Source organism: Diabrotica undecimpunctata, chromosome 8 (genome assembly GCF_040954645.1).
Source record: "Diabrotica undecimpunctata isolate CICGRU chromosome 8, icDiaUnde3, whole genome shotgun sequence".
NCBI lineage: Eukaryota > Metazoa > Arthropoda > Insecta > Coleoptera > Chrysomelidae > Diabrotica > Diabrotica undecimpunctata.
This window is the reverse complement of record NC_092810.1, coordinates 39336602-39362771: the sequence shown is the minus strand read 5'-3', so window position 1 is coordinate 39362771 and position 26170 is coordinate 39336602. Positions and strand designations below refer to the sequence as shown.

At 32.3% G+C, this 26170-nt stretch overlaps 6 protein-coding genes across 6 annotated transcripts; 3 read left to right on the top strand and 3 right to left on the bottom strand.

The window, feature by feature from the left end:
- Window positions 1-437: 437 nt before the first annotated feature.
- On the bottom strand, window positions 438-4857 carry LOC140447458 (endonuclease G, mitochondrial-like). Its single transcript, XM_072540117.1, has 4 exons — window positions 4426-4857; window positions 4125-4361; window positions 3871-4051; window positions 438-847 (listed from the first exon to the last, which is right to left on the bottom strand). The coding sequence occupies exons 1-4, from the start codon at window positions 4845-4847 to the stop codon at window positions 752-754; spliced, it is 936 nt and encodes a 311-aa protein (XP_072396218.1). The 5' UTR covers window positions 4848-4857; the 3' UTR covers window positions 438-751.
- Window positions 4858-5090: 233 nt separating this feature from the next.
- LOC140447460 ((3R)-3-hydroxyacyl-CoA dehydrogenase) lies at window positions 5091-6745 on the top strand. The gene is made up of 4 exons (XM_072540120.1): window positions 5091-5232; window positions 5382-5698; window positions 5754-6063; window positions 6605-6745. Exons 1-4 carry the CDS (start codon window positions 5199-5201, stop codon window positions 6688-6690), a joined length of 747 nt encoding a protein of 248 aa, XP_072396221.1. The 5' UTR covers window positions 5091-5198; the 3' UTR covers window positions 6691-6745.
- On the bottom strand, window positions 6705-7967 carry LOC140447459 (deoxynucleotidyltransferase terminal-interacting protein 2-like). The gene is made up of 6 exons (XM_072540119.1): window positions 7814-7967; window positions 7714-7761; window positions 7603-7659; window positions 7262-7551; window positions 7020-7184; window positions 6705-6952 (listed from the first exon to the last, which is right to left on the bottom strand). The coding sequence occupies exons 1-6, from the start codon at window positions 7875-7877 to the stop codon at window positions 6746-6748; spliced, it is 831 nt and encodes a 276-aa protein (XP_072396220.1). The 5' UTR covers window positions 7878-7967; the 3' UTR covers window positions 6705-6745.
- Window positions 7968-8445: 478 nt separating this feature from the next.
- On the bottom strand, window positions 8446-10196 carry LOC140447456 (migration and invasion enhancer 1). The gene is made up of 3 exons (XM_072540115.1): window positions 10049-10196; window positions 9894-9991; window positions 8446-8670 (listed from the first exon to the last, which is right to left on the bottom strand). Exons 1-3 carry the CDS (start codon window positions 10087-10089, stop codon window positions 8504-8506), a joined length of 306 nt encoding a protein of 101 aa, XP_072396216.1. The 5' UTR covers window positions 10090-10196; the 3' UTR covers window positions 8446-8503.
- Window positions 10191-17809, top strand: emei (transmembrane protein 161-like emei). The gene is made up of 8 exons (XM_072540114.1): window positions 10191-10299; window positions 10357-10728; window positions 10782-10861; window positions 11073-11288; window positions 13468-13584; window positions 14619-14759; window positions 14813-14987; window positions 17353-17809. The coding sequence occupies exons 1-8, from the start codon at window positions 10297-10299 to the stop codon at window positions 17740-17742; spliced, it is 1494 nt and encodes a 497-aa protein (XP_072396215.1). The 5' UTR covers window positions 10191-10296; the 3' UTR covers window positions 17743-17809.
- Window positions 17810-20139: 2330 nt separating this feature from the next.
- On the top strand, window positions 20140-25804 carry LOC140447454 (heat shock 70 kDa protein cognate 4). The gene is made up of 5 exons (XM_072540113.1): window positions 20140-20299; window positions 21030-21234; window positions 21416-21714; window positions 23953-24771; window positions 24998-25804. Exons 2-5 carry the CDS (start codon window positions 21030-21032, stop codon window positions 25619-25621), a joined length of 1947 nt encoding a protein of 648 aa, XP_072396214.1. The 5' UTR covers window positions 20140-20299; the 3' UTR covers window positions 25622-25804.
- The last annotated feature ends 366 nt before the right edge of the window (window positions 25805-26170 follow it).

The window sequence follows — 26170 nt, the reverse complement described above, 5'->3', positions numbered from 1 at the left end:
GACAGGATTAGTGTATGTAGCAATTGTACATCCAGACTCAACTTGTGTGTATTACCAAATAGCTAATGGATTAGTGGAGCCAAAACCGGGCGATCCATCTTCAAAACGGCGAATAGAAAGAATCAAAAGAAAAGTCAATAGGGAGTTGAAAACATATTGTTCGTTTAGTGAAGAAAAAGTGCAAGATCCAGATTTCTTTAAAATAGAAATAAGTGATGGAGACTCAGATAGTAGCGACTAGATTTTTGTGAAGTTTGTAATAAGTAATTGAGGACCTTTTCTATTTAAAATGTCATCTGACTGCAATTGTTTCTGTGTTGATTAGTTACTGGTCATACACCTTCGCGTTCGCTGTCAGTTGAATCTAATAAGCATACTGGATTAAAATTCCTATGTTCATTCTAATGATATGAATGACAAAATATTAAATACACATGTACAACAGTTTTGTTATTTATTTAAAACCATCAGTAACATTCTATAAAATATATACACCAAATATTTAAAACATCAAAGATATATACAAACAATTCTTTTATTTTTACATTTAATAACTTTGTCCTTATCCAAAAAATGGCATCTCTACACAATATACTTTTGTTTTTTTTTTTATGGAAATCTTAACTGTAAATGATAAAAACATCATATCAACTACTGACCTACAATAAAATTGGGTAAAATGGAATAAAAACAAATGGATGCTCAATACCAATTGTCAAAATGGACTAGAAACACACTATATTAGTATGCACTAATTTTTCTTCCCATTTATTTTACTTATTTTGTTTCTAGCTACATTATCGAAAAATAACAACCCTGCTGCTCGTTCTACACTCTCTGGGGGAACCTAAAATAGACAGTTTGTAACTACATATACTATAAATCCTCAATTTAGAAGAGTGATTTCATCGTTTAAACACCGAATATCCTCAAATTTAAATGTACACAGCGGCCCTCAAAAACTACCCGTTTTCTCAATTGTAATTTGCGTTTTCTCATAAGAAATTACAGAATATATAAAGTAGTATATTTATTTGTGCTTATCTATAGAAGACCTGACCAGGAGTTGTCGTACAGTGTAGCCAATTCTTGTTCACAAGTAGTAATTATGGTCATACAAAATTTGTATTCTTCCACGCAGCGATTATTACCGTCATAAAAATACCAAAAAACATGATTTTTCAATAGTAAAAATTAAGAACAAAATTGTAATAAAATAAATTTTATTTATATGTTCCGTTTTGTTACATATTAAAATTTATAAAATAAAAATCTATATTTTAAAACATTATTTTTCAATCGTTTGGCAGCTTTGGAATTAGCGGGGAAACTCTGATTTACAATTCCGACCCAGAGATAGCCGTAAAACTGGTTTTTATTATTTTATGGCCGAGCAAGTGCCGATCAAGAAATCAAAAATCGTTCATTTACATTGGCGTTTCTGAGGGTAGTGCATGTGTTGCATTTTGTGAGTATATTTTATGTGATAAGTTTGTAAACTTATTGTTGTCAATACTGTATTGTAGTATTGATAAAACGTGTTATTGATAATAAGAGTTGTTGTAAAAACAACCTGTATAATAGTGTAATCGTAGTATAGTTATTTTATCAAATTGTGCGCTCAGGTCGGCAGCTATCGTGTTAACGTGTGTGCGACTGATTTCCTAGATCAGGGACCCGTCCTCCCCTCGTTATGTAACTTAAGACAGACAGTGCCAATTTGCCTCTCGGCAAGTGAAGGCCGGGTGTTGTGTGTGATCCCGAAAGTTGCGTGGTGCGTAAGTGATAAATGCGCTTGTAAACCCGGTGTTTTGTGTTAAAACGTATATAGTTGGTCTCTCTCAATTTTATCATTTCATGTATATCTGTTACTGCCTCCCCTCACTCACTGTAAAGCTAATATTTGTATAACTCTTTATGTAACTATCAGAATTGCGATAATTGTCAATGTTTGAACCAGCCCTTAAGTCTATTGTGTAAATAAATCGAAGGAAAATACATTTTAGTTGTTTTATTGCTTCAGTGGTCCTTTATAAATATTTTGAAGCAATTAGGTGTTCAAATACGCCTCTCTTAAATGTGGATAGTTTGGCAACAAAGTTTACCCTTTCCATCCAAGAGTGTTATAGTTTGTCGTTTTTTAGTAAATTTTTAGTTATATTCTGTGATTATTTGGTTTGAGTTTTATTGGAGTTTTTGTTTATAGTGAATTTTTAGTTATATTCTGTGATTATTTGATTTGAGTTTTATTAGAGTTTTGGTTTATAGTTAATTTTTAGTTATATTCTGTGATTATTGAAATACAATGGAAGAAAAACCGAGTTGTTCCAAGAGAAGACAGCAAAATTCTGATGTTGATTCCAAAAATGAAAAGCCGCAAAAGAGACGGAAAATGTTAACGTCCGAAGAGAAGGTAATGATACGAAACGTTTATGAAGGAATTGTCGGCAGAAAAATGGCATTGAATGTTAGCCAAGCGGTCGACATTTGTAGCAGTTTAACAAAAGTATCCGTTAGCTGTATTTATCGTCTACTTTAAAATACATCGGAAAATAAAAAGCAAGAAAAAGGTAAAACTAGAGGTAAGAAAAGCATTGTTTTGGATGACGAGACAAGGAATATTATACTTCGAAAAATTCATTCATTTTATTTTCGGAGTGAAATTCCAACACTGAAAAAAATTTCTCAAGAGCTCGAAAACGATGACTCCTTACCCAAGATATCTCGTAGAGTCTTAATCAAGACCATGCGCGAAATGAACTTTCGATATGTAAAACGCAACAGAAAAAGTATGCTATTAGAAAAAAATGAAGATATTCTGTGGAGAAGAAATACGCTAAAGTCGCAGCACTGGATGCAACATATATTATCTGTATATTTAGAAATAATGTTGGGAATAAGTAACAATATATTTATTCAAATGTTTAATTTACTGACGTTTCGATCTCTATATAAAGAGATCGTTTTCAAATATACAAATGATAGATATATTTATTTTTCTATAGCTTTTTGCTTGTGGCATTCCATATTTTTAGGGAGAATGTTGGAAATAAGCCACAATACATCTATTTACATGTTTAATTTACTGACGTTTCGATCTCTCTTCCAGAGACCGTTTTTAAAGTCAAGAAAAAAAAAGGAAATAAATAATATAATATTATATAATAATAAACAAATAAAATAAATATAACTATAATTTATATCTTTGAAAACAGTCTTTGGATATAGAGATGGAAACTTCAGTAAAAACCTGCAGATAAATATATTGTGGCCTATTTCGAACAATAATATTTAAACAATATAATATATTTAACGTTGAAATAAAAGTGAGTGTACGCCACTGGATTTTCATACGTCTCTCCCCACTTCTCCGCCTTCAAACGATGAATCACTCTTCCAAATAGTGGAATTATAGTTTACATATATAATTCTACAAAAATTGTCAAGAAACATTTGTTCACATTTTTATACATTTGATAATTTAGTTATATTGTTTGATTATTACTTATTTCAGCATGTAATACATGTTTTTTACATTTTCCTATTTATTTCTCTTTGGTAAGGTCTATTCCTCTCTTATTCTTTGCTCTTGAGACATGCAATTATGGCTTGCCTATTTATATTTTATGTTGTATCGTAATTAAAGCTTTTTATAAATTCTTGTACAAGAATGTAACAATATTTCTCTGCTTTTAACAGTTCTGTATGAAAAACATTGCAATTGTCTGTTACAAAAATTATGTTATACATTGCCACATCAAGTATTTTCGAGAAACTCATTCTCTATATCTTTATTATAAAAGGATATATCAATATTCTAGATATTGTAAGAATATGTGGGATATATTTAACAAATTAAAAAATACTTACTTGAAAACTGGTCAAAGGAACATTATCATCTATAACCTGGTTGGGCATTACATAAGTTTCCATTTCCAGCTTTCCATCTGCTGTTTCTCCTACAACGACCTTAAAGAAATGAGTAGGAACCGCTACATGATTTGCTCCTATTACTTCAAACTTAACATAGTTTTTTCCATCACTTTCTTTCCTAACAACAAAAATCGGTGATATTTTTGATTAAAGTCATTATATTGATGTTTTTTATGTGAAACTCGTATTACCTTGGCAAATATAGTGGTCCTGTGCAGCAATATACATTTGCATATACCCTAGTCAATTTTCTTACATGCTTTTCCAACCTGTTCCAAGAATCTCTATTAAAACCCTTACCTACTTGTGGAGCCATGTTAGACAAAAAGAAAGTTTGTTCTACCTGTTTCTGACTACATTTATGATTCCCAGCAGCAGCTAGATGTCCTCTATCAAAACCCGACTTTTTGTAATCAGTATTTTCGGACCTATGCACATAAAATCATATTAGCTATGATATGAACAAGAATACTGTTATATCGCTACGATTACCTGAAGAATTTGTGTATACTATCGTCAACTTTAAACTCGCACTTCGATCTATCGACTTGATCATTAGGTTGAATAGATTCCTTTGTAATATGTTCGAAAACCCAGTGTGCCACTCTATTTCTACGATCGTAACTCAATACATAATTTTCAAAGGATCTTATTTGATCTAAACTTGGAAATCCATATTTCATTATCTCAGAAACCCTACTTAATTTCTTCTGAGGCTCTGTAACTGATACATCTGGTACTGGCACTGGCGTAAAAGGGGTTGCGGCTGATACAGTGCCAAAAATTGGGAGACCAGGAACATTTTTTACAATAATCGTATTTGGGTCGCATACTAATTTAAATTTTTCTGTATATATACCAGCCAAGAAACTAAGAGAACCAACTGTAACGTATTTAAACAATCTTTTACTCATTTTACGTTTAATTAAATTATGTACTGGCTACTGGATTACGATTGATTACGAAAATAAATATAACCTATAAAATTATATTCCTGCTTTCCTGCCTTGTTGTATTGAATTATTCAGTTCCCCAAAAGTTGAACTCTTAATTTTTGTTTTAATTTATTTCTAAAGTTTAAATTGCTTTTTTTCAATCATTCATTATATTTTTACCAAAACTGCAAATTAATTCAGACTAGGCAAACAAGTTAAAATGCATGGAATATGGAATATTTACATTTTAGTGTTTAAATTAAAGGTGTTGATAAAATATAAGTTGAAGTTGTAATCTAAAATAAGTACAAAGTCCAATAATCAAAAAATATGTCTCTTGCAGGTCGATTAGCATTTGTAACAGGTAATTGTAGTAAACGCGTTCATTATTAACATGAATTTGTTTACTTGTGTTAATTTTGTATTAATAGTTTAAGAACCCTATTGTTTACTCATGTCGACTAGATTGTAGATTTAATTTGGTTTAATGTTAAAACAAAATACATATTTCAGGGGCGGGTTCAGGTATAGGCCGAGCAGCATGTAAAATATTTTCAAAGGAAGGAGCATCGGTAGTTGTAGCAGATAAAGTTCCTAAAACTGTGGAAGAAACTTTAAATATTATAAATCAGAATGGACAAAATCAACACTTGGGGGTAGAACTAGATGTCGGCAGTTCCGATAGCGTTGGAAATGCATTAAAAAAGACATTAGAGAAATATTCAAAACCCCCCACAGTTATTGTTAATTGCGCAGGTATTACTAGGGATAATTTTCTTCTAAAGTTGTCAGAGAAAGACTTTGATGAAGTTCTGGATATTAATTTGAAGGTAAACATATAAATTACAATTCCTGTCATATTTCTACATATATTTTGTCTTGTAGGGAACTTTTCTTGTAATGAAAACCTTCGCCAATTCAATAGTAGAACATGGACTCAAAAATGCTTCTATAGTAAATATTTCCAGCATCGTAGGCAAATATGGAAATATAGGTCAAGCCAATTACACTGCAAGTAAAGCTGGAGTAGAATTATTAACAAAGACAGCCTCAAAAGAGTTTGGCCAGTTGGGTATTAGGGTTAATACAATTTTTCCTGGGATGATTAAAACAAAGATGATCGAGACTGTGCCAGATAAAGTTCAAGATCGTTTTAGAGCAATGATTCCTATGGGTAGATTTGGAGAACCAGAAGGTAAGTTTGTTTTAGGAGAATTCTTTAATAAAATATGGAAGAGTATGTGCACATTGTTACCTGTACTGGTTACTGGAGGTAATCCATAAGTATTAGGTATGATAGTACCAATGAATTGATGCAAATAATGCTACAGATGATTTTTATCTATACCATACCTATTGTAAACTCTTCTTATGTGGTAATACTATGGCATAAAGAAGGAAAATAATAATTTAAATAATTCCAGCTGTTAAGAAAGTCACAAAATCAATTTTATTTACTTTCTAATGGTATTATTTTGATTGAGAACAGTAAATTTTGTGACCTCAACTTTATATTCATAATTTTTGTTTACTTCAACAAATTTTTCAATATTGAGGATTGATGTGCCACAGTCCACATAAGTGGTATTAAAAAGTTCTGGAGCAAATTATGAAAATGCTAACTCGACAGCATATACTTATTATTTTTTTACTTTTTGTTGTCAGTAATTTGTATACAATTGATTTATTTATATCTATTTTTTTTATATTTTTTGTTCATAAAATCTTTTTTTTAGAAATTGCTGAAGTTATAACATTCCTAGCCTCAGACAAAAGCTCATATGTGACAGGTGCATCAATTCATGTTACAGGAGGATTTTAAACAAAAAATTGTAACTATTTTCATAACTTTTAATAAAAAACAACAAAAAAACAAACTATTTTTTCTTTTTTAACCTCTTTGCTTGCCTCCAAGCCTTATAATGAGTTTGTTGTTTCTCTGTGATGATTTCCTTGTATTTCCTCTTATTGTACTTGTTAAATTCAGCATCTGCCAGGAGTTCATCAACTAGCGTCTTCTTTCTTTCCTTCTTTGTTAGACGATTATTATAGTAATCAAGTGGTGAGTCCATAACTTTACCGACCTAAGAATTATAAGTATTGATAAGACACTATTTCCAAAACTGACTGAACTATAGAAGAGAGCCTTACCTGGAAGTACTTCGGTAATACTTTCAAATCATTTTTCTTGTAGAAATGTTTGGGATCTAACACTGACCTCATTTGTAAAACTTCCAAATCCCTCTTAACTTCATCAGTTAATTCTGTTGCAGGCAGTCCATACCATTTAGACCCTTTGGTTAGAGACCTTTCTTTCTAAAATCAGAGATTTATAAATGAATATTGAACTACAAATCCATCTTGTAAAACTGTAAGCCTTGACATGAATTTACCTTTCTTTGTTCTCTTAATTTTTTCTCTGACACATCCAAAGGTGGTACTATATGCAGTTTTTGAAATTCTGGTGTTATAACTGACTTCTCTAATGCCTTTTTAACAACATTTCGTTGGTTCTTAGTAAGCAGCTTTTTCTGTCTGTGATGAGGTTTACTCCTTAGTGTTCCATCATCATTAAATCCTAAGTCTGCAAGTGTTTGTCTGATAAAAGAATTCTTTTTGATCATTGGTTTTTTTTCTTTGAATGAAATTGGACAATCTTTGAATATTTCTTCAAGTAGCTTCTCTACAAAAATACAATGTATAAAGATGGTGAATAGCTAATGACAGTTTTTACCTTTTTCAGATTTTTCTTGAGTCGTGTCTGGGACCCCCTCCTTATCGATAACAAATTCTGAAACAAAGTAAATTGAGAACTGAAGCATTTTAAATATTTATATTAGCTTACCAATATCATCAGCAGATTCCTCTGACTCATCTACCTGGTTTGGAATTTCTGTAAAAGAAATGAAGTAATTTTCGAAAAAAAAAAGAAAGGATTGAGTTACCTTCATTTTTATCTTCAAGCTCACTTATTTCAGAATCGCTTTCCTTATTAATTTCAGTATCCATATTTTATCATGTAACGTATAAAAGAAATATTTTAGGTTAATAACAAATAATATCGCTTCTTCTTTTTCAAATTGTCATATCTTAATCATTCCGTAAAGCAAAAGCAGTTGGTTATAAATAGGACAACGTTTAACAATGGTTTAATGAAAGGGTTGAGTTATCAGAAAGTAAAGCATAAAAATTGCAGAATTCATTCAGAAAATAATAGTTTTTAGAAGCTTTCTCTCTTTATATTTGAAATGCCAACTCTGCCAAACCAAAATATTTTGTTCCATGGATGACATTTGCCGCTATTTTCAGCCTGTACTTTCCATAAAGTTGCCCTGGGTATTTTTAAATAAATAGAAGGAATGCACAAATACACAAACCATACATACTCTATGTATGTATGGTCTGTGCACAAATAACTAATTTTGAAAAAATTATTTTTATTATATAAAAAATTTGCCTTATGTTTGGACAACATTTAATTCTCTAAATATCAATTATACACGTTTTTCTAAAAATCACATATAATGCAGGTATTTCCATTTATTTTTATAGGTCTTACTTAATAAATAATACTCCAAATACTAAAAACATGTATTAGGGAAAATTGTAACATACAAATCATTCTTTTCTATAAATTAAGAGATACAGCAGCTGGTAATTGGCTGTTGTTTACATGGAGCTCGTACAGAATTGCCATCTTGAACATCATACACTATTTTTGAGAGATCATCATAATCTGGATAGGCTAAGGTTGAAAGTTTTGAATGAACTAATGTCCCATTTACCGATACCTCAAAGGATCCTGTGGAATAAACAGTAAAGTAGAATTACACAAATTTTTTTCTAACTCTAATTCGTTTTCCCATTTTGTTGAAAAGAATTTGTTTTTCAATAGTGGTTTACTGCCAATGATAGAAAGCTAATTAGAACATAAAATGTTTTGACATAAATACGCTGATTCTTTTTTTACAAAACTACACTCTACACTGGAACAATTTGGTGTTAATTTTTTATCAAGGGATTTTTAATGACATGGTCATAACCATTATATTCAATTTGGTCTACCAAGAATTTCCTATGAACTCTACAATCCTTGCCACATTTCTCCGATTGGCATTTAGGACATTCAAAGAAACACCCTACACAATCTTCATTCAGGCAATCACACATATCGACATCTAAGTGAATGTATACTCCGCTTTCGTCGTACACTGCCCCAGCAGGTCTACGAACACTACTAGCAGCACTAGATGTAGTACTACTACTCACTTTCCTTGTTAATTTTCTTTTATCTCTTCTCCTAATATCGGAATTTGTCATATTGTTCTCCGAGTCTGCTTTTAGGAGTTTGCTAGCTTTTCTTGCCGCTTGTCGTCTGGTCTGGTATGCTTGAACGGGCTGTGAAACAGATTTTCTTGCAGTTCGATTCTCACGATTAGTACTAGGATTATATTCATCTTCACTACTTTCAGAACTCATGATGCGTTTATTTTTTAGATGGCTTTATACTTTTGTATTACAATGATAAACAAAACAAAATTTAACCTCAATTCTCCATCTCCTACTTCTAGGAAACCGGACTGGACTTCCACTATTCAGGACATGCAGCTATAATTCTTTATTATTTTATATACCTGAGTATCAACGAATATATAATATAGACGCATATATGCGTCCATATTCTTTTCGAGTATTCAAAATTCTCGCTCAAACAAAATTATTTTCATTTTTAAAGAATATATCTTAGAAAAGCACATTTCCTAATTACAAGTACTCAACTGATTAATACTTGCACTTCGATGATGCGTTCACATAATCGAAATAAATATAGGAATCGTGAGTAAAATTAAAATATATAAAAATCTTTTGTAAAATGCTCCAAATAATAATTATCACAAACCAATAAATTTTGGATTAATCGTATCACATTTGTTGGTTCAAAACATACTATTTTACAGGAAATATCGTAAAAATGCGACATAAGTATTTTTAATTAAATTCTAAATAACTTAATTGCATAAATACCTCTTCGTCCTTCTTGCCCATTAATTTTAACCAATGGATGTTTTTCCTTCAAATGTTTAACCAATTCTTCATATTTTTCCAAAAATCCACATTTGTTACTAAAATATCCATATTTTAAATCACAGATATCTTTCTAGAACTGGAATAGTACTTACCAGTATTCTATATTGATTTCTACGTTATCTTTATCCGACATTACTTGATTTAAAGATAGACTGCAATTTAAAATATTCAAAAATTCCTTAATTTCGATATCGTGTTAGTAGCCACTCTCATCTTAAATCTCAATTTTTTAAGGTTATGACTGTAAATTCAGGTACCTGCTGAAATTTCTATAAATACCACAAAAGTATGAAGTTAATAAGGTACGGGTAAATATCTAGGCCACAGAATTTAGATCAAAATGGTAAGTTTGTTTGTCGCCACTGTATAATCATATATTCTAACTGATTCTACCATTTAGGCACTATTGGGAGCTCAGCTAGTAATAACACTGATTATGATCAGTGTCATACAAAAATTGGGGCCACATTATTCCCTAGCTCGGTGGTTGTTGTGCTCAACTGGGCTTATCAGATACCTTTATCCCACAGATAGTGAATTAAGAGAATTGGCTAATATACCCAAAGAAAAATCAAAGAACCGGAAAAATCCCAAAGCACAAACGAACGGGAAGACTACCGTGGATACTTTTCATATTCCTAGATCATTGGATATAAAATTAGATAGTATTAAGATCACCAGACAAGATGTAATTCATATTAGGTACTATACAGAATACCAGTGGCTGGTGGATTTTTCTGTGTATGCTGCTGTTATTTATGGAGCTACAGAAGTAAGTTATATTAACAGTTAATTAATATGTTTATATGTTTGTATCTGTTTTAGTTGTATCAAGTGTGGTTTCCTTTAAAAAATGAAATCAATTTGAGTATGGTATGGTGTTTTTTGGTGATTTTATTTGCCATGTATCCTTTTTAATCCACAAAGTATTATTCACTCAATTTCTTTAATTGGTGAGTGTCACTCACCAATTAAAGAAATTAATTACACAGACAAAAAAAAAACAAAGAAATAAACAAATCTGCTAATTAATATAAACCTGCTAAAAAACATACTGTAGCAAACTTATTATCAAAAGTAAGTTGTTGTAATTGTTTTCCTTAATCTTTTATTTAGTAAATTATTGTTAGGTCTGACTGTACAGTATTTTAAAGGAGAAGAATCCATAGGAGAGAGGTCAACATGTATCGTCATGGGCTTTATTTATTTATTAATTTCCATGATGGTACTAATTGTGGATGAAAAAACCTTGGAGATTGGTCTAGAAGATGCTTACGACAGCTTTAATAAGAGTGCCTCTGTGTTTTTAGAGAAGCAAGGGCTGTCATCAACGTAAGTAACTAATATCTATTATGTGGAATGCAACATTCGGTACTGAGAATTTATTTTCTTTCAGTGTTAAACTTACAAGACTGTAGATTATGGATTTATATGTGATAGTGATTTTCTGCAATGTAAATAATTTTGTCCTATTTTGAGAGTTTCTGAGATTGAGTTATTTTGGCATTTGAGTGACTCTCCAACTATGATTGTGACTTTTTACTCCTATAGTTATAGATAGTTTGACATAGAATTTAAAAATCTTAATAAATTTTAAATGAAGACTGATGTCTACTAGCTTTCTGATTCAATTATGATTCTGACTGATCTAAATCTGAATTTCTAATGTTGACTATCATATGATCTTTAACAATTTTGTTTGGTACTACATTGGTAGTCTGGGATGTTATTATGATAATACAGTACTTGAAGTCTTTTTTTAAAAGATGCATTCTTTCTGAGTATTTTAATGGTTGAAATAGGTCTGTCATTAATTTTTCAAATTTGAAGATCATTATTATGTAAGTTACTTTGTAAGATGTAGTAAAAAGCTCAATTTTAGGAATACATTGATTAAATTTGTAAGAAGGGGATATAAGGTCTTGGGGAGACATTTACGATATTGTCTGCTGATCATTGGGGCCAGTGTTAATAGAGTCCATGATTTATTGGTGTTTAAGAAGAGTATTATTAAGAGTGAAATTATATTCTGTTTCAAGTTCAAATACATGTTCCAATCTCGGATATTCAGAGATCGCCTGAAGAAAATTTTTAGACCATGACATTTTCTTGGTTTGAATTTATAATTTTGTATTTATCAACAAGTTTCAGCAAACTTTATTCCGTTTGGATTTTAAAAACGTCACTTTCGTTGTAATACTGTTTAGAAGTTATTTCGTTCCATTGATGATTCTGTAAGACCATGATTTCTCACCTAATCAAGGCAGAGTTACCTGTTGACTTTTTTTTTATTTAAACAAATATACCCGCATCAACCACTAAGGGTTATTAGCGGGGGGACATACACAAACAGTAAGATACATATTGTTACATAAAAAAAAATATTTTTTACAATCTGGTATATAGTTTAGTCATTTTAAGATAACTTAATAAAGACTGTAAATTTGACGTTAGTATACTTTTTAAATTATCACTAAGGGCACACGCGATTCTTTCGTTCTGGTACACTGGACACTCAACAATTATATGTTTCACTGACAACTGAGTGTTGCACTTGGTACACATCGGAGCAGCCTCCTGGTTGAAGATATGTTTGTGTGTAAGGAAAGTATGTCCTATTCGGAGTCGGTTGATGATGACTTGGTCTTTTCTATTATTTGGTAAGATGAGTTTGGTTCCTACTTGACTAAGACATTCTTTGAGTTTGTTAGCAGTGTGATCCCAAGTAGTTTGCCACGCTCTGTACATGTGGGCTTTGATATTTACTTTGTGGTCAGTCCAAGGCATTTGATTTATGATAGCAATACTTTGGTCGGTGGTTGCATTGCTTGCCAGAGAGCCCACTTCCTCATTACCACTTATTCCCATATGGGAAGGTACCCAGGTAAAGGAAATATCTTTTTGTTGAGTCTGTAGATATGATAACTCTTCTTTGATCTTGAGAAGTATGGCGTGAGTTGTATATAGCTGTTTTATTCCAAGTAATGCACTCATTGAATCGGTGATGATAACAAATTTGCTTTCATTGATAGAACAACATTTTTTCACGGCCTGGTGAATTGCCGTAAGTTCTCCGGTATATATACAACAATTTGTTGGGATTCGTATGGTAGACTTGACGTTTTCGTAGATGTAGGCTGCAGCATGTCCTTCATGACATTTGGAAGCATCAGTGAAGATTTGATGGCTTTGTTGGGTATTTGGATATTACATTTTTATAAGCTTGCTGTATAAGGAAAGGATGTGTGGAATGTTTCGGAAGTTCTTTTAGAGACGTGCCTGTTGACTTTATTTTGACGTTACAGCCGTTTTCTTTGTTGATTTTGGAATGTATTAAGAAAGTGTGATTTATGTGTTCAGTGAAATGAAGTCTGAAGTTCACTCTTCCCTGAGTATCTCTGTGTGCCTCTTGGGATCTGACTCATTTTTAAAATTAGTAGGTTATAATATATGAATAACTATTTAGAAACTTTGTTGTTCCATTAATACATAATTTTGGTTTTGTTTGAAGTGGACCAGCTTCAAAAATTGTTTTGAAGTTCTTCATGGCCGTCTGGTGTGGACTTCTCGGTGCTCTTTTCACGTTTCCAGGAATTAGACTTGCCAAAATGCACTGGGTACTTTTAAAGTAAGTTTACTACATTAGCTTTAGCTGCTGTTGGTTTATAAATGTTTTTTTACTTTGCTTATGTTATATAGACAGGTTTTAAATAGTTTTAACCTTTTTTAAACACAAAAGTCAATAAAGTGTATTTCTATCGATATCAATAACTTATAATACATACATAATATTACACTTTTTGGCAAGAAACGATTTTCTTTACTCATTTTCAAATCAATATCGGAAAACACTTGTGTAAAATTTATCAGTTTTATACTTAAAGTAAATATATTCAAGTAAAAAATATATTTAAAAGCTTTTAAAATTAATCTTCCAAGTTGGTAGCTGACTTACCTTACTGAATTGTGCCAAATCTAGGCAACCTGCCATTCTGTGTTGCAGTGTTGTATGCAAATATTTTTTTTTACCCTACAACACATTTCTGACTTTCTTTTTTCCCTCTTATCACAAAATTTCATGTAACATACGAGGTTTAGAAAAAAGGTGACGGAAAAAATTTATTTTTTCATCAATGTCTGGGTACTTTTATTTTTAACTACAAAATGTTATATTATCGGTTAGGACTGAATCTGGCATTATCAAAATAAACAACCATATCTTTTTGTCCAGGTTTTCATGTTTAAGAACATAAAGTTAGGAACATAATAAATACCATAAGAATGTTAGTTTAGGAACATAATAAAGTTGCAGAACCAAGACAATAATAGTGCTTTGGACATAAAAAGAGGAATAACCAATTACTGTCTCATTAGTCATTTCTACCCACCCTTTTGTCCTTCCCCCCTTCACTCTCCTATCGCTATCACTATTTTGCTTTGGAAATAATTTATTGTTCATTTTTTTATGGTGTTGGTAACAATATAACAATATTAATCATGCACAAATATGTTAAACAATTTGTTTTGTCATTTTTCAAGATATTTCGAAGTTATATTGGACCTGCCTTTTATGATGCTTCTATTTTGGAAGTTCTTTCTCACCTTTAATAATCCAAATTTAATCTTTTATCTAGCAATAAAATACATAATGTTGTTTTGTAGATATTTTCAAGATAACAAGCTAAAACAGCTACTTCTCAACTTCACATTCGCCTTGCCGTTTATCCTGGTAATTTTCTGGATAAAACCGGTATCCAGGGACTACTTGACTGACAGAATTTTCTCCGGGCGAACTGAGCCTCTGTAAGTAACGTTACCTAAGTAATTTTCAGCTGTTTAGACGATTGTACTTGTAGGATGACAGAAGATGCTTTCGATTCACTTAGATTGTTAGCCATTGTTGCCACGATGTGTCTTAAATTAGTTTTGATGCCTTGGTATTTACAAGCCTATCTCGACATGGCTTTCCATCGATTGGAAAATCAGAAGAAGGAAGCTGGAAGGATAACCAACACGGAGCTGCAAAAGCAAGTAGGTGAACAAAACAAATTAATGTATGTAGTTAAGTGCCGGTATAAAATCTATAGAACCATCGAAAAATGTCATAATTTAAGGAGGCCATGGAATCGCTTACTTCTATGGGTCGGTATTAGTATAGTAAGAGTGAAAAACCTCCAAATCCAAAGAGGTTCTGGCGTTGACGTTAGCATGTCTTGTAAAACAAAATAAGAAACTCAGGCTGGAGCGCTGGGCAAGCCATGGCTCCCAGACGGCTACCGATAGAGTGCTGCATAAATGGTAGACCCCAAATCGACAAAGAGTCCGATTTGAATTGTACAGCTCTATATTTATGCGATTTATTAGAAATATATACACACTGGGGATACTAATGGACCAAGGCTCCAAAAATCACTTCCACGAATGCGATTGGGAGACTTGTAGGTGGGGTTTAAAGTGACAGGTCTACAATAAGTAGACTGGACGTGATCTAGAATCTTTCAGTGTCTTTGGTCAATCTTTTTGTATACTAAATAGGTAGGTAATAATATCAAACTAGAACTGGTTTCATCTGAAAAAAAACCTGTTAAATCCAAATCATCAATTCGTTATGTATATTCATTCGAAAAAGAAAAACGATTGATATTTAATGTTTTTTGCTTCATTTTGCTCGGCGACGATATTTATGACGGTATATTTTGAGCCTAACAGATTTAAATAAAGAAGAAAACTAGTATCTATTGTATAAACCAAGCATGTATAAAAATTAGTAACTATAAACAATTATTGTTCACAAAATATTGAAGATGTCCGAAAATTTACATAGTACAAATACGAAGAAACGAATTTTAGAGCACAAAAGACCATTAGACTAAAGTCATTTCATCCACACTTTAAAATTTTTAACACAAAAATTCGTTATATACTTACCTAAAAAAAGGAAAAAAAAGACAGACATCACAGAACATTTTCGGAATAACTGTTCCATCATCGCGCCTTGTTGGTCAAAGAAAAGTGATTTCAAAAATCAGAATATTTGTTAAAAGATGGAATGTCTATTTAAAAATAAATTTGAAATATTTTTAAGAAATAAAATTAAATTTGACGACAAATAAACCATGTTACATTAATTGTAACAGCACATTTTGCAAAAGAGATAGTCATTTAATCCTCAATTTAAAATTCGGAACACAAAAATTAGAGCCTCGAGTTCTAATCTCAAAAATTTCCTAGTTGCTATACTATTAAAAGTCATGTTTTAGAATTTAAGGGTAAAATATACTCTTAAATGTGATTCATGGATTATTTATTTAAAATTTGCTTCAAATTTTCTCATGATTTTACGTGGTTATGTAAAATACATCGAGCAAAAAGACAAAAGAGGGAATGTAAAGGTAGTGGGGGCAAAAATATTGTTAGACAGGAAGTGCCATCTTGAGAGGCCAAATTAAACAAGGAAAGAGAGTCTTTTCTTGTTTAAGAAATCAAATTTAGTTGGGTTATGTTATTATTTGTCCATGAAATCTTATTTATATTGAAGCTTTTTAACAATTGTTTCACATTTTAGACTGTTATCGTTAATATTTAATTAAAATTTTCTCGTCTAAGACACATTCTGAAAACTATTTTATAGCTACTGTTAATAAGTGTCGAAAAATTTAAATTTGGCGCATTCGCATTTCCGGATATGTCCGCCATCAGAGGCCACTTTTTTGGTCGCCTTTTCATAACGATTAGATTCCCTCTTTTGTCTTTTTGCTCGATGGTAAAATAGTAGTTGCTGTGAGCTGTTCATGACCCGACGACCTCTGATGAAAAGAAAATACACCACAAGTGGTCTGTGGAATAAACTGAGATCACTTTTATCATTTTTACCGTATTGCTATTCTTTCAAAAAGCAATATTATCAGAAAACACTTCTAATATCAGCTTGGATTTGGATTAAAGCGAATGTTTATATGAAATTTATCAGTTTTATAAACAAAGAAAATATATTCAATTAAAAATACATATTTAAGAGCTTTTAAAATTAATCTTTGAGCTTGGTCTGTTGACTGAGTTCCGCCATATCTAGACAACCTGCCGTTCTCTGTTGCAGTGCTGTTTGCATATATCTTTTGTACTACAACAATATAATTTCTGACTTTCTAGTAAATAATTGCGGCTAGGGAATTTATAAAACGTTTAACAACAATTTTTGCTTGTATTTTAACAATTTGTTACACAACAATTGACATTTTTCATTTTTATACTGCGTTTGATTGCATCTAAATAAAAAAGTTTACCAAATTATCGCAAGTCAACAAATTAGACGAAATTACGATTTTTCGATGGATCTAGACCTAGACTATTGTTTTTTTGCATAATTTACCTGTTTACTCCTTATTTAATTTTGTAGATTGCTGCTGTTTTTTACTATCTTTGCGTGGTAACTCTACAATATGTGGCACCGATCGTCCTATGCTCTTTCTTCACTCTGATGTACAAAACTCTCGGCGAATACCAGTGGACAGGCGAACTATTGAAGTACCAACCTTCCGACAATGAGACAATGGTAGCAGCCGAAAAGTCTCTGCCGAATATGGAAATCTTCGGTTCTAGCGAAGACTCAAAATCGATATCAGACACCGCAGCCGAATTCCATCTAACCCTGGAGAGTCTCAAGTCTGTTTTCCCGAAGACTGTGTTCAGGGGGTTGTTCGGATTTGCTACGTGGTGGTGCTGTTTTTTGTACTTCGCCACCACATCGTTCGGATTGATCTATCAATCGTACTTTTCTAATTTTTAGATCTTTTGTATAAATAAATTTAATAATGTGTTCCTTGCGTCTGTTAATAATAAAGTTTTTAAAAACTGTTGTGGATTTAAATGGTTCAATCCTCTGTATTGTAATGATACTTTGTGTTCCTCTATCTGGAATTATTCCTTCCAGTCTTTTCACTTTTTACTGCTGCAGATCTGTTATGACCGTTACTGCATCGCAAATGATAGTGCCGACACGACAGAAAAGTAATATAAACTCTGAAAAGAATATATCATTACAAAACACCGACTGTGAAAGCTAAAACACATTGTATTGTTACAGCCATAAAAATCAGATTCAGAACGGTAGCTTGAGCTTAAAACAACCAGTGGCGCACCTAGAATTATCCTGTGAGGGGGAGGGGCGTTTGATTGGGCACCGAAATTTTTTTATGCTACCTCTATGTTGAGTTCTTAGAAAAATTTGTAACAGTGTCGAAAGTACCCTGGGATGGGGGGTGGGTTATCCTCCAAAACCCCCCTGGGTGCGTCACTGGACACAATTACAATAACTTTACTTTACTTAATCAGTAGACCCATTTGTACCTTTCGGTGTTGGGCATACAATTACAATAAACTTAAATAAATCTTGACGCTTCACATATTTGGACACCCAAGCATAAAACTATTAGAATGCCGTAGAAAATTAATCCTTGAGAAATAGTAACATTATATGGAATAAAATATATTACTTACTTAGCAGTACAAACTCAGAAAGCCAGTATAGGTAAAAAAAGTGTGTATGGCACTACAATAACCATACAAATCATTTTTCAAGAGAAGCCATATCATATATCTTTACAACCAGATGAACATAATTGTTTTTCTGGTTGTATAACTTTGGCGTCCCTTTCATACGAAAATATACTAAAGTACATAATCTTCTGATCTGATATCTGATAGTGATATTAATTACAAATGTATTACACAGATTTTACAAGATACCAAATCCTAATAAAAAACGATATTAAATATTTGTGGAATTTACATCTCCCCGTTATATACGGATTACTTTATAGGTAACTTAGTAAAAAAAGTTGTATTATACGTGGTTTATTTTTTATTGGTAGTAAAATATGTATACTAATTTTATTATGATTATAAGCACATCAGTCATGACATAATTATTGATAAACCAAACCACTGCAGGATTAAGCCCGTGATTTTCCATAATGAGGAAGGTATCGATTTGGTAGAGTCAAATATAAAATTATACCTACAGATATATGTGGTACATGATATACATAGAGATACTCATATAGATATTAAAAATATTTAACTGATTCACTACCATAAACTTGCCATAAAAGTTATACATTTAGGCAAGGCAACCTTGCAAATAATAATTGCATAAGTTGAGACTTGCATTGCATCGTAGATTCTTCACTAATGAACTTTGTCAAAAGTCCAATGTACTCATCAAACGTTCGGTATACGATGCAATACTTATGTGTAATAAATTTTACTTTATTTATTTTAGTTTTCAAGGAATAGGTTCTAATGGGTAAAAATTTGTAGACAACAAATACTCTTGTCATTTTCCATTTTTTCTGTACTTCCTTTCTGCAATGTTTCGCCTTCGTGTATTTTTCAAATGCCAATATCCTCAGATTATTTTATCACTATAAGATCAGTTAAAATTTAAAACGCTCACAACCAAAATTTTTTAACTATTGATAAATATATTGCCTTTGATCAAAAATACTTAACAGTAAATTTTAAATTTGAGAGCTAAACATTTTTCACGTGAAAAAAATACAAAAATAAGTTTCCTTGAGTTGGGGACACACAGTTGGCAATCCCAATAAATACAAAATGAGTTACATTCGACTGAAACAACAAAAAAAGTATTTGCGTCAGAATGACTCTCGGGTTATCCTGTATTTTTTACTTATTTTTGCATATTTAATCAATGGCATTGCATTGAATCATCCATATAAGAGATTGTTAACCTTAATTTTTATTTCCGATTTCCGCAGAACTGACACGTGCATGTATATTAAATTAAACGGTGTAAAGAACATTTAAATAGGTATAAAAATTTCTGCAGTTTGAAAAGAGAATTAAAACAAAATCATAAAAAACCTAGTGACTATTTTATTGTGCTCAATCATTGATGTGCACCAACAGCTGATAATTTCAAATCTGCCGCAAAAAACTTTGTGTTCTACCGCCAAAAGTGATTTAGTAAACAACAAAGAGTTTGTTAAAAAATACTTAACAGTACAACAAAACATATTAAAACAATAGCAAAACTGTAGTATGAACAAAATGTGTGTTGTAACTTTTCTAAAAAACACAAAAATCAATTCCGGAAATGGCTACACAACATCCATATCTTTTGTTATTGGCCACTAGAGACTTGCGTGTCGATCAAGATCTGCGTTCTCATTGGTGGATTCTAGAACTTCCAGAATATTCTTTGACCTCGTATAAAGCGGGCCATCGCATAGGTTTCGTTCGATTTGATTGCAGTCGTTGCTGTAGTGCACACGTAATTTAAGTATTTATTTAAGAATTGTCTGCAAATAATTAAATTTAAGGTAAATATGCTGTTTTTATTATATTTAATATTCTATTCTAGTCTGTTTTAATTTTAATTAAATTCACGTCAAAATTTGACAAAAAGGATAAAATACATATCGCCATTTAATAGGAGACCACGTTTTTCTATAATAGTTAAGTTCCTGTTCACGTTTAGAAGCATTTATTGTGTTATTAAATGTTTATTTCCTGAGTTCAGTTAGAATTATAGAATATAGAGGGTTCAGAAATTAGGCATCGTTTCAAATATAGGTGGGGCCCAAGACGCTTTTCCAGGAATGATTAATAGTTTTTGTTTTATTTTATTTTATTCCCACAGCTTTGTTTCTTTTCGATGAAAATTATCTTGTCGAAAGATTTCTGTATTTAAAATACATAATTAAATTACTGCTGTATCTTGTATCATTAAAAATTTATGAACCGGGTAGACTATTCTAGAAGCGTCTATGACGCTAGCTTATAAAAAATTATCAAGGAAAAGTTCAAGGTTGGTCGATGTAATTTCATAATTCCAATATTCATTTCACAAAACACGTGGTTTTTGATAATATTAATCTTGTTTGTTCTGATACAGGGCGGGTGTAGATATTTTACAGGGTTGATCGTTCAAATTTCCAGTGTTCCAAAAGTGTCCTTTCTATTTTTAAGGCTGATTGCAGAAATCTATACTTGTTTCTTGTCATCCGGGATATAACCTCTTTTATATAATAAGTGATTTGTTTCTTTCAGATGGCAAAAGCCCCAGCTGTAGGTATTGATTTAGGAACAACCTACTCCTGTGTAGGAGTTTTCCAACATGGCAAAGTTGAAATTATTGCCAACGACCAAGGTAACAGAACCACACCATCATATGTGGCCTTCACAGACACAGAACGTCTCATTGGAGATGCTGCCAAGAACCAGGTAGCCATGAACCCCAATAACACAATTTTTGGTAAGTTTGAAGCCTGTTTTATGATCTAATATTTGTTATATACATGATGATATCATAATAAGCATGCCAGACTAGAGTTTATGATCTTTACTATGATTAGCTTATTATCTGAAGTTTAAAACCAACCAAGAAATTGTTAAGTGTGAAGAAAGAGTCTTAATTTGTGTTTTTATTTATGTAGATGCCAAACGTCTTATTGGGCGTCGCTTTGATGACAGTGCTGTACAGTCTGACATGAAACATTGGCCATTTGAAGTAGTAAATGATGCCGGTAAACCAAAGATTAAAGTTGCCTACAAGGGCGAAGAGAAATCCTTCTATCCAGAAGAAGTCAGTTCCATGGTCCTCACAAAAATGAAGGAAACAGCAGAAGCATACTTAGGAAAGAATGTCACCAATGCTGTCATCACAGTACCTGCTTATTTCAATGACTCACAACGTCAAGCTACCAAAGATGCTGGAACCATTGCTGGACTTCAGGTAAATTATGTTCATATTTATAAATGTTTAATTCTTGCAGATTTTATATGATGATATCCAATAAGCATGCCAGACTAGAGTTTATGAACTTAACTATGATTAGCTTATTGTCTGAAAATGTACAGAATGATAGATTTGCTGACAAATGCTGTCTTAATTTTTACAACAGCAGCAATCTCACAATCAAACATTGAATTAGTAATATGAATAATGACTTAAAAATGAACAGAAATTGATTTTAAAAAAAGTAAGAACTTTTAATATTAAATAAGAATTAAAGTGTAAAGATAACAATTCTAAGTAAACTCAATTAGGTACATGTTATTTTTCATATTAACTAAATGTAGTTTTACTTGTAAATCTGCTTTCGTCAGATCATGAATAACAGCTAATCAATATTAAAGAAATTCACATATTTAAGAAAGCCGCTTTATTCTGACTGAAATACAGTCCCTGGCCAAATTATTAGACATACTAAAGATTGATAAAATGCGTTTTGGTTTCACGGCCAACATCTAACTTGTTAAACTGTTTGTTCAGTTTGTCAGGCTGTTGTCTTCTGACATTAGTTCTCAACGTTTCGCCAACACTAGGGCTTGGCATCTTCTGGAGATGTTACTGCTTTGCTTGTAAGCTGTAACGGACTCAGTCTGACTACATCAGTTTCAGCTTACAACCGAAGCAGTAACATCTCCAGAAGATGTCAAGCCCTAGTGTTGGCAAAATGTTGAGAACTAATCTCAGAAGACAACAGCCTAACAGCCTGAACAATCAGTTTAACAAGTTTAACCTACTAAAGATTTTATAAAAAATGTTAATTATGATGTGATAGGTTTTTTGTATGTACCAGACACAAATTTATGTTGTTTGATTGACCATTTAATTGTCTTTATTTTATCACAGATAAAACATCATTATTAATGAAATATATGTATTTATTGACTCTTGAAAAAAAAAAAAAACAGAAATAATGACAATTAAATGTTAATATTTTGTTGAGCCACCTTTAGCCTCTATTAGAGCTTTAATTCTACCTGGCATACTATTAATGCAAATTTGTACTGTCTCCTGCATGCGAGGATGATTCCACGCAATTTATTCTTTCTAAGAGCTTCGTTTTGTTTATGATCATATCTTTAGACACTTCTCTTTTCATCAACTCTCAAACTTTTTCTATGTGGTTCATATTGTTGCTCTTACCTGGCTAATTAATCCAACAAATGGATATTTTGCTCTGTCAAAAAAGCTTTGGTTCTACCAAGCAGATAGACCATGCTGTATGGTAGGGAGCTCCATCTTGCATAAAAGTGAATGAAGTTGTGGAATTAACTGCCTTTCCAAGGCATCTTTGTACTGGTCTTGCTGCAGTATATCTTTTACCACGTACAGACATCCAGTACTCTAGCTGATAATGACTGACCAAATCATCACTTTTGTAGGGTGCTTCACAGTCTGAACAGAAGTCCACATATTCATCATGCCTACTGTTTGACCCAATTCAGATGCTTTGCTTTCATTGCAGGTGTTAACTTGGGCTTCCAAGCAGTGACACTGACATCAGTGCTTACAGGCTAATATTTAAATACATTTCTCAACTTTTTCTTTTCTAAAGATCTTTCTGAGTGAAAATAGGGTTCCTTTCATTTTGAGCTCAATTCTTCCCTGATTCTTCTTTGTGTCATACACTAGCTTCAGAAACCTTCAATCTTTGTGATATTTCTTGGTTTGAAAATATTTTAGTTTTCACGAGTTCCTTTAATTCAACTCTTTTATGTGGTGAAAGATTGTGTTTTTCACCCATGATAAAAGCGTTCAAATGGATTGTTTAAACTCCAATCTCAATCAAACTGAAGTAAACAAATATCTGCATAATATAAACTACAGGACATGAAGCCACAGAGACACGTCAGCAAATGAAGCACCTGCGAACGTGATGGGAGCAGATTTAGACTTGTTTACATTCCAGCAAGAATCAATTAACATAGTGTTCCCATATGTGACAAATAAATACAAACACGAAATATATAATAAATCTCTTGAATAAAAATTCATTTCATGTATGTTTGGATGTTAAAGTACTGCATATAAACTCATAAAACAATAAATTATTATGAGTGCATCTAATAATTTGACTGGGGACTGTATATGCAGATTATACAAGTTATCATTCTGTTCAAAAGCATTAAACCTATTTAAACAATTTTTTGTACCAAATTAACAAATTCTATTTTGTTACAGGTTCTACGTATTATTAATGAGCCCACTGCTGCTGCCATTGCCTATGGTTTAGACAAAAAGGGTCAAGGTGAAAGAAATGTCCTCATTTTCGATCTGGGTGGTGGTACTTTTGATGTATCAATCTTAACAATTGAAGATGGTATCTTTGAAGTAAAATCAACTGCTGGAGATACTCATTTAGGAGGTGAAGACTTCGACAACAGAATGGTCAATCACTTTGTTGGAGAATTCAAGAGGAAATACAAGAAAGATCTGACCACAAACAAACGTGCCCTCCGTCGTTTGAGAACTAGCTGTGAAAGAGCGAAGAGAACCCTTTCCTCATCGACCCAAGCTAGCATTGAAATTGATTCTCTATTTGAGGGTATTGACTTCTACACCTCAATCACCAGGGCTAGATTTGAAGAACTCAATGCTGATTTGTTCAGATCTACCATGGAACCTGTAGAAAAGGCCATCAGGGATGCCAAGATGGACAAATCTCAAGTCCATGATATTGTATTGGTTGGTGGATCCACCCGTATTCCAAAGGTACAAAAACTGTTGCAAGATTTCTTCAATGGTAAAGAATTGAACAAATCAATTAACCCTGATGAAGCTGTTGCTTATGGTGCAGCTGTCCAAGCTGCCATCTTGCACGGAGATAAGTCTGAGGAAGTACAGGACTTGCTCTTGCTTGATGTCACTCCACTCTCATTGGGTATTGAAACTGCTGGAGGTGTTATGACTGCCCTCATCAAACGTAACACCACTATTCCCACCAAGCAAACTCAGACATTCACTACTTACTCTGACAACCAACCCGGAGTACTTATTCAGGTTAGTAATACAACAAAATGATTTAACATTATGAAAATTTGTAAGCATTGGTTTAAAATGATGATCCACTCAGCTCGCATTGATACAGACATGATGAATCAATTATGTTCCTAATACCAACGCAAAAAAAAATTACATAATCTGAATAAACTAATGTAAATGCAAATTCTTTGACAATTAACTCATTTTTGAGAAAATTTTAACTCACTTTTTATTTTTTTTTTAGGTATATGAAGGTGAACGTGCTATGACCAAAGACAACAACCTCTTAGGTAAATTTGAACTTACTGGCATTCCTCCTGCACCCCGTGGTGTCCCTCAAATCGAAGTAACCTTTGACATTGATGCCAATGGTATCTTAAACGTCACAGCTATTGAAAAATCCACCAACAAAGAAAACAAGATCACAATCACCAACGATAAAGGTCGTCTCAGCAAGGAAGACATTGAAAGAATGGTTAACGACGCCGAAAAATACCGTAATGAAGATGATAAGCAAAAGGCTACCATCTCAGCAAAGAATGTTCTCGAATCTTACTGTTTCAACATCAAGAGCACCATGGAAGATGACAAAATCAAGGACAAGATCAGCGAAAGCGACAAAACCACCGTCATGGAGAAATGCAATGAAGTTATTGCTTGGTTGGATGCTAACCAATTAGCAGAGAAGGAAGAATATGAACACAAACAAAAGGAGCTCGAAAACATCTGCAACCCCATCATCACGAAGTTGTACCAAGGTGCCGGTGGAGCCCCAGGTGGCATGCCAGGCGGTTTCCCAGGTGGAGCAGCTCCAGGAGCTGCAGGTGCCGCCGGAGGTGCTGGACCAACCATTGAAGAAGTTGATTAAATTATTCATTCCATTTTTGTAACTTTTGTTAACCGTTGTGCAGTATTACTTGCAGACAAAGCTTTTTTAAAATTTACTTTTTTACACAATTTTTCAATTGTTAGACAATGTTTTTGGTAACAGTTAAAAAATTACTGCAATAATTATGTTCGTTCATGAATAAAATAAAAAGTCAAATCCAAATTTGTGTTTTTATTATTTTTAAGATGGTAGAAAAGTTGCTAATAAATAGCCTTTACAACTGTAGACATTTTTCTTGTGGCATATTAGTTTATATGGGAACTAAAATTGATTGTAATGAGAATTACATTTTACATTTCATCAAATCTGGAAAGATAATAAAAAATCTAAAGATTGTTTTAAACACTTTCACAAAGTTTATAAGTCTGCTCACACACCGGAGCAACGACCAACAGGCAACAAATTTTGTTGATACTCTCATATCAAAGCAATAAAAATTACTTGTTCAAAATGTCTGATGAAGAAGTGGTAATTTGGCAAATTTTGAGAAATAAAAGAAAGATTATATTTGATTCATCAAGAATTTGA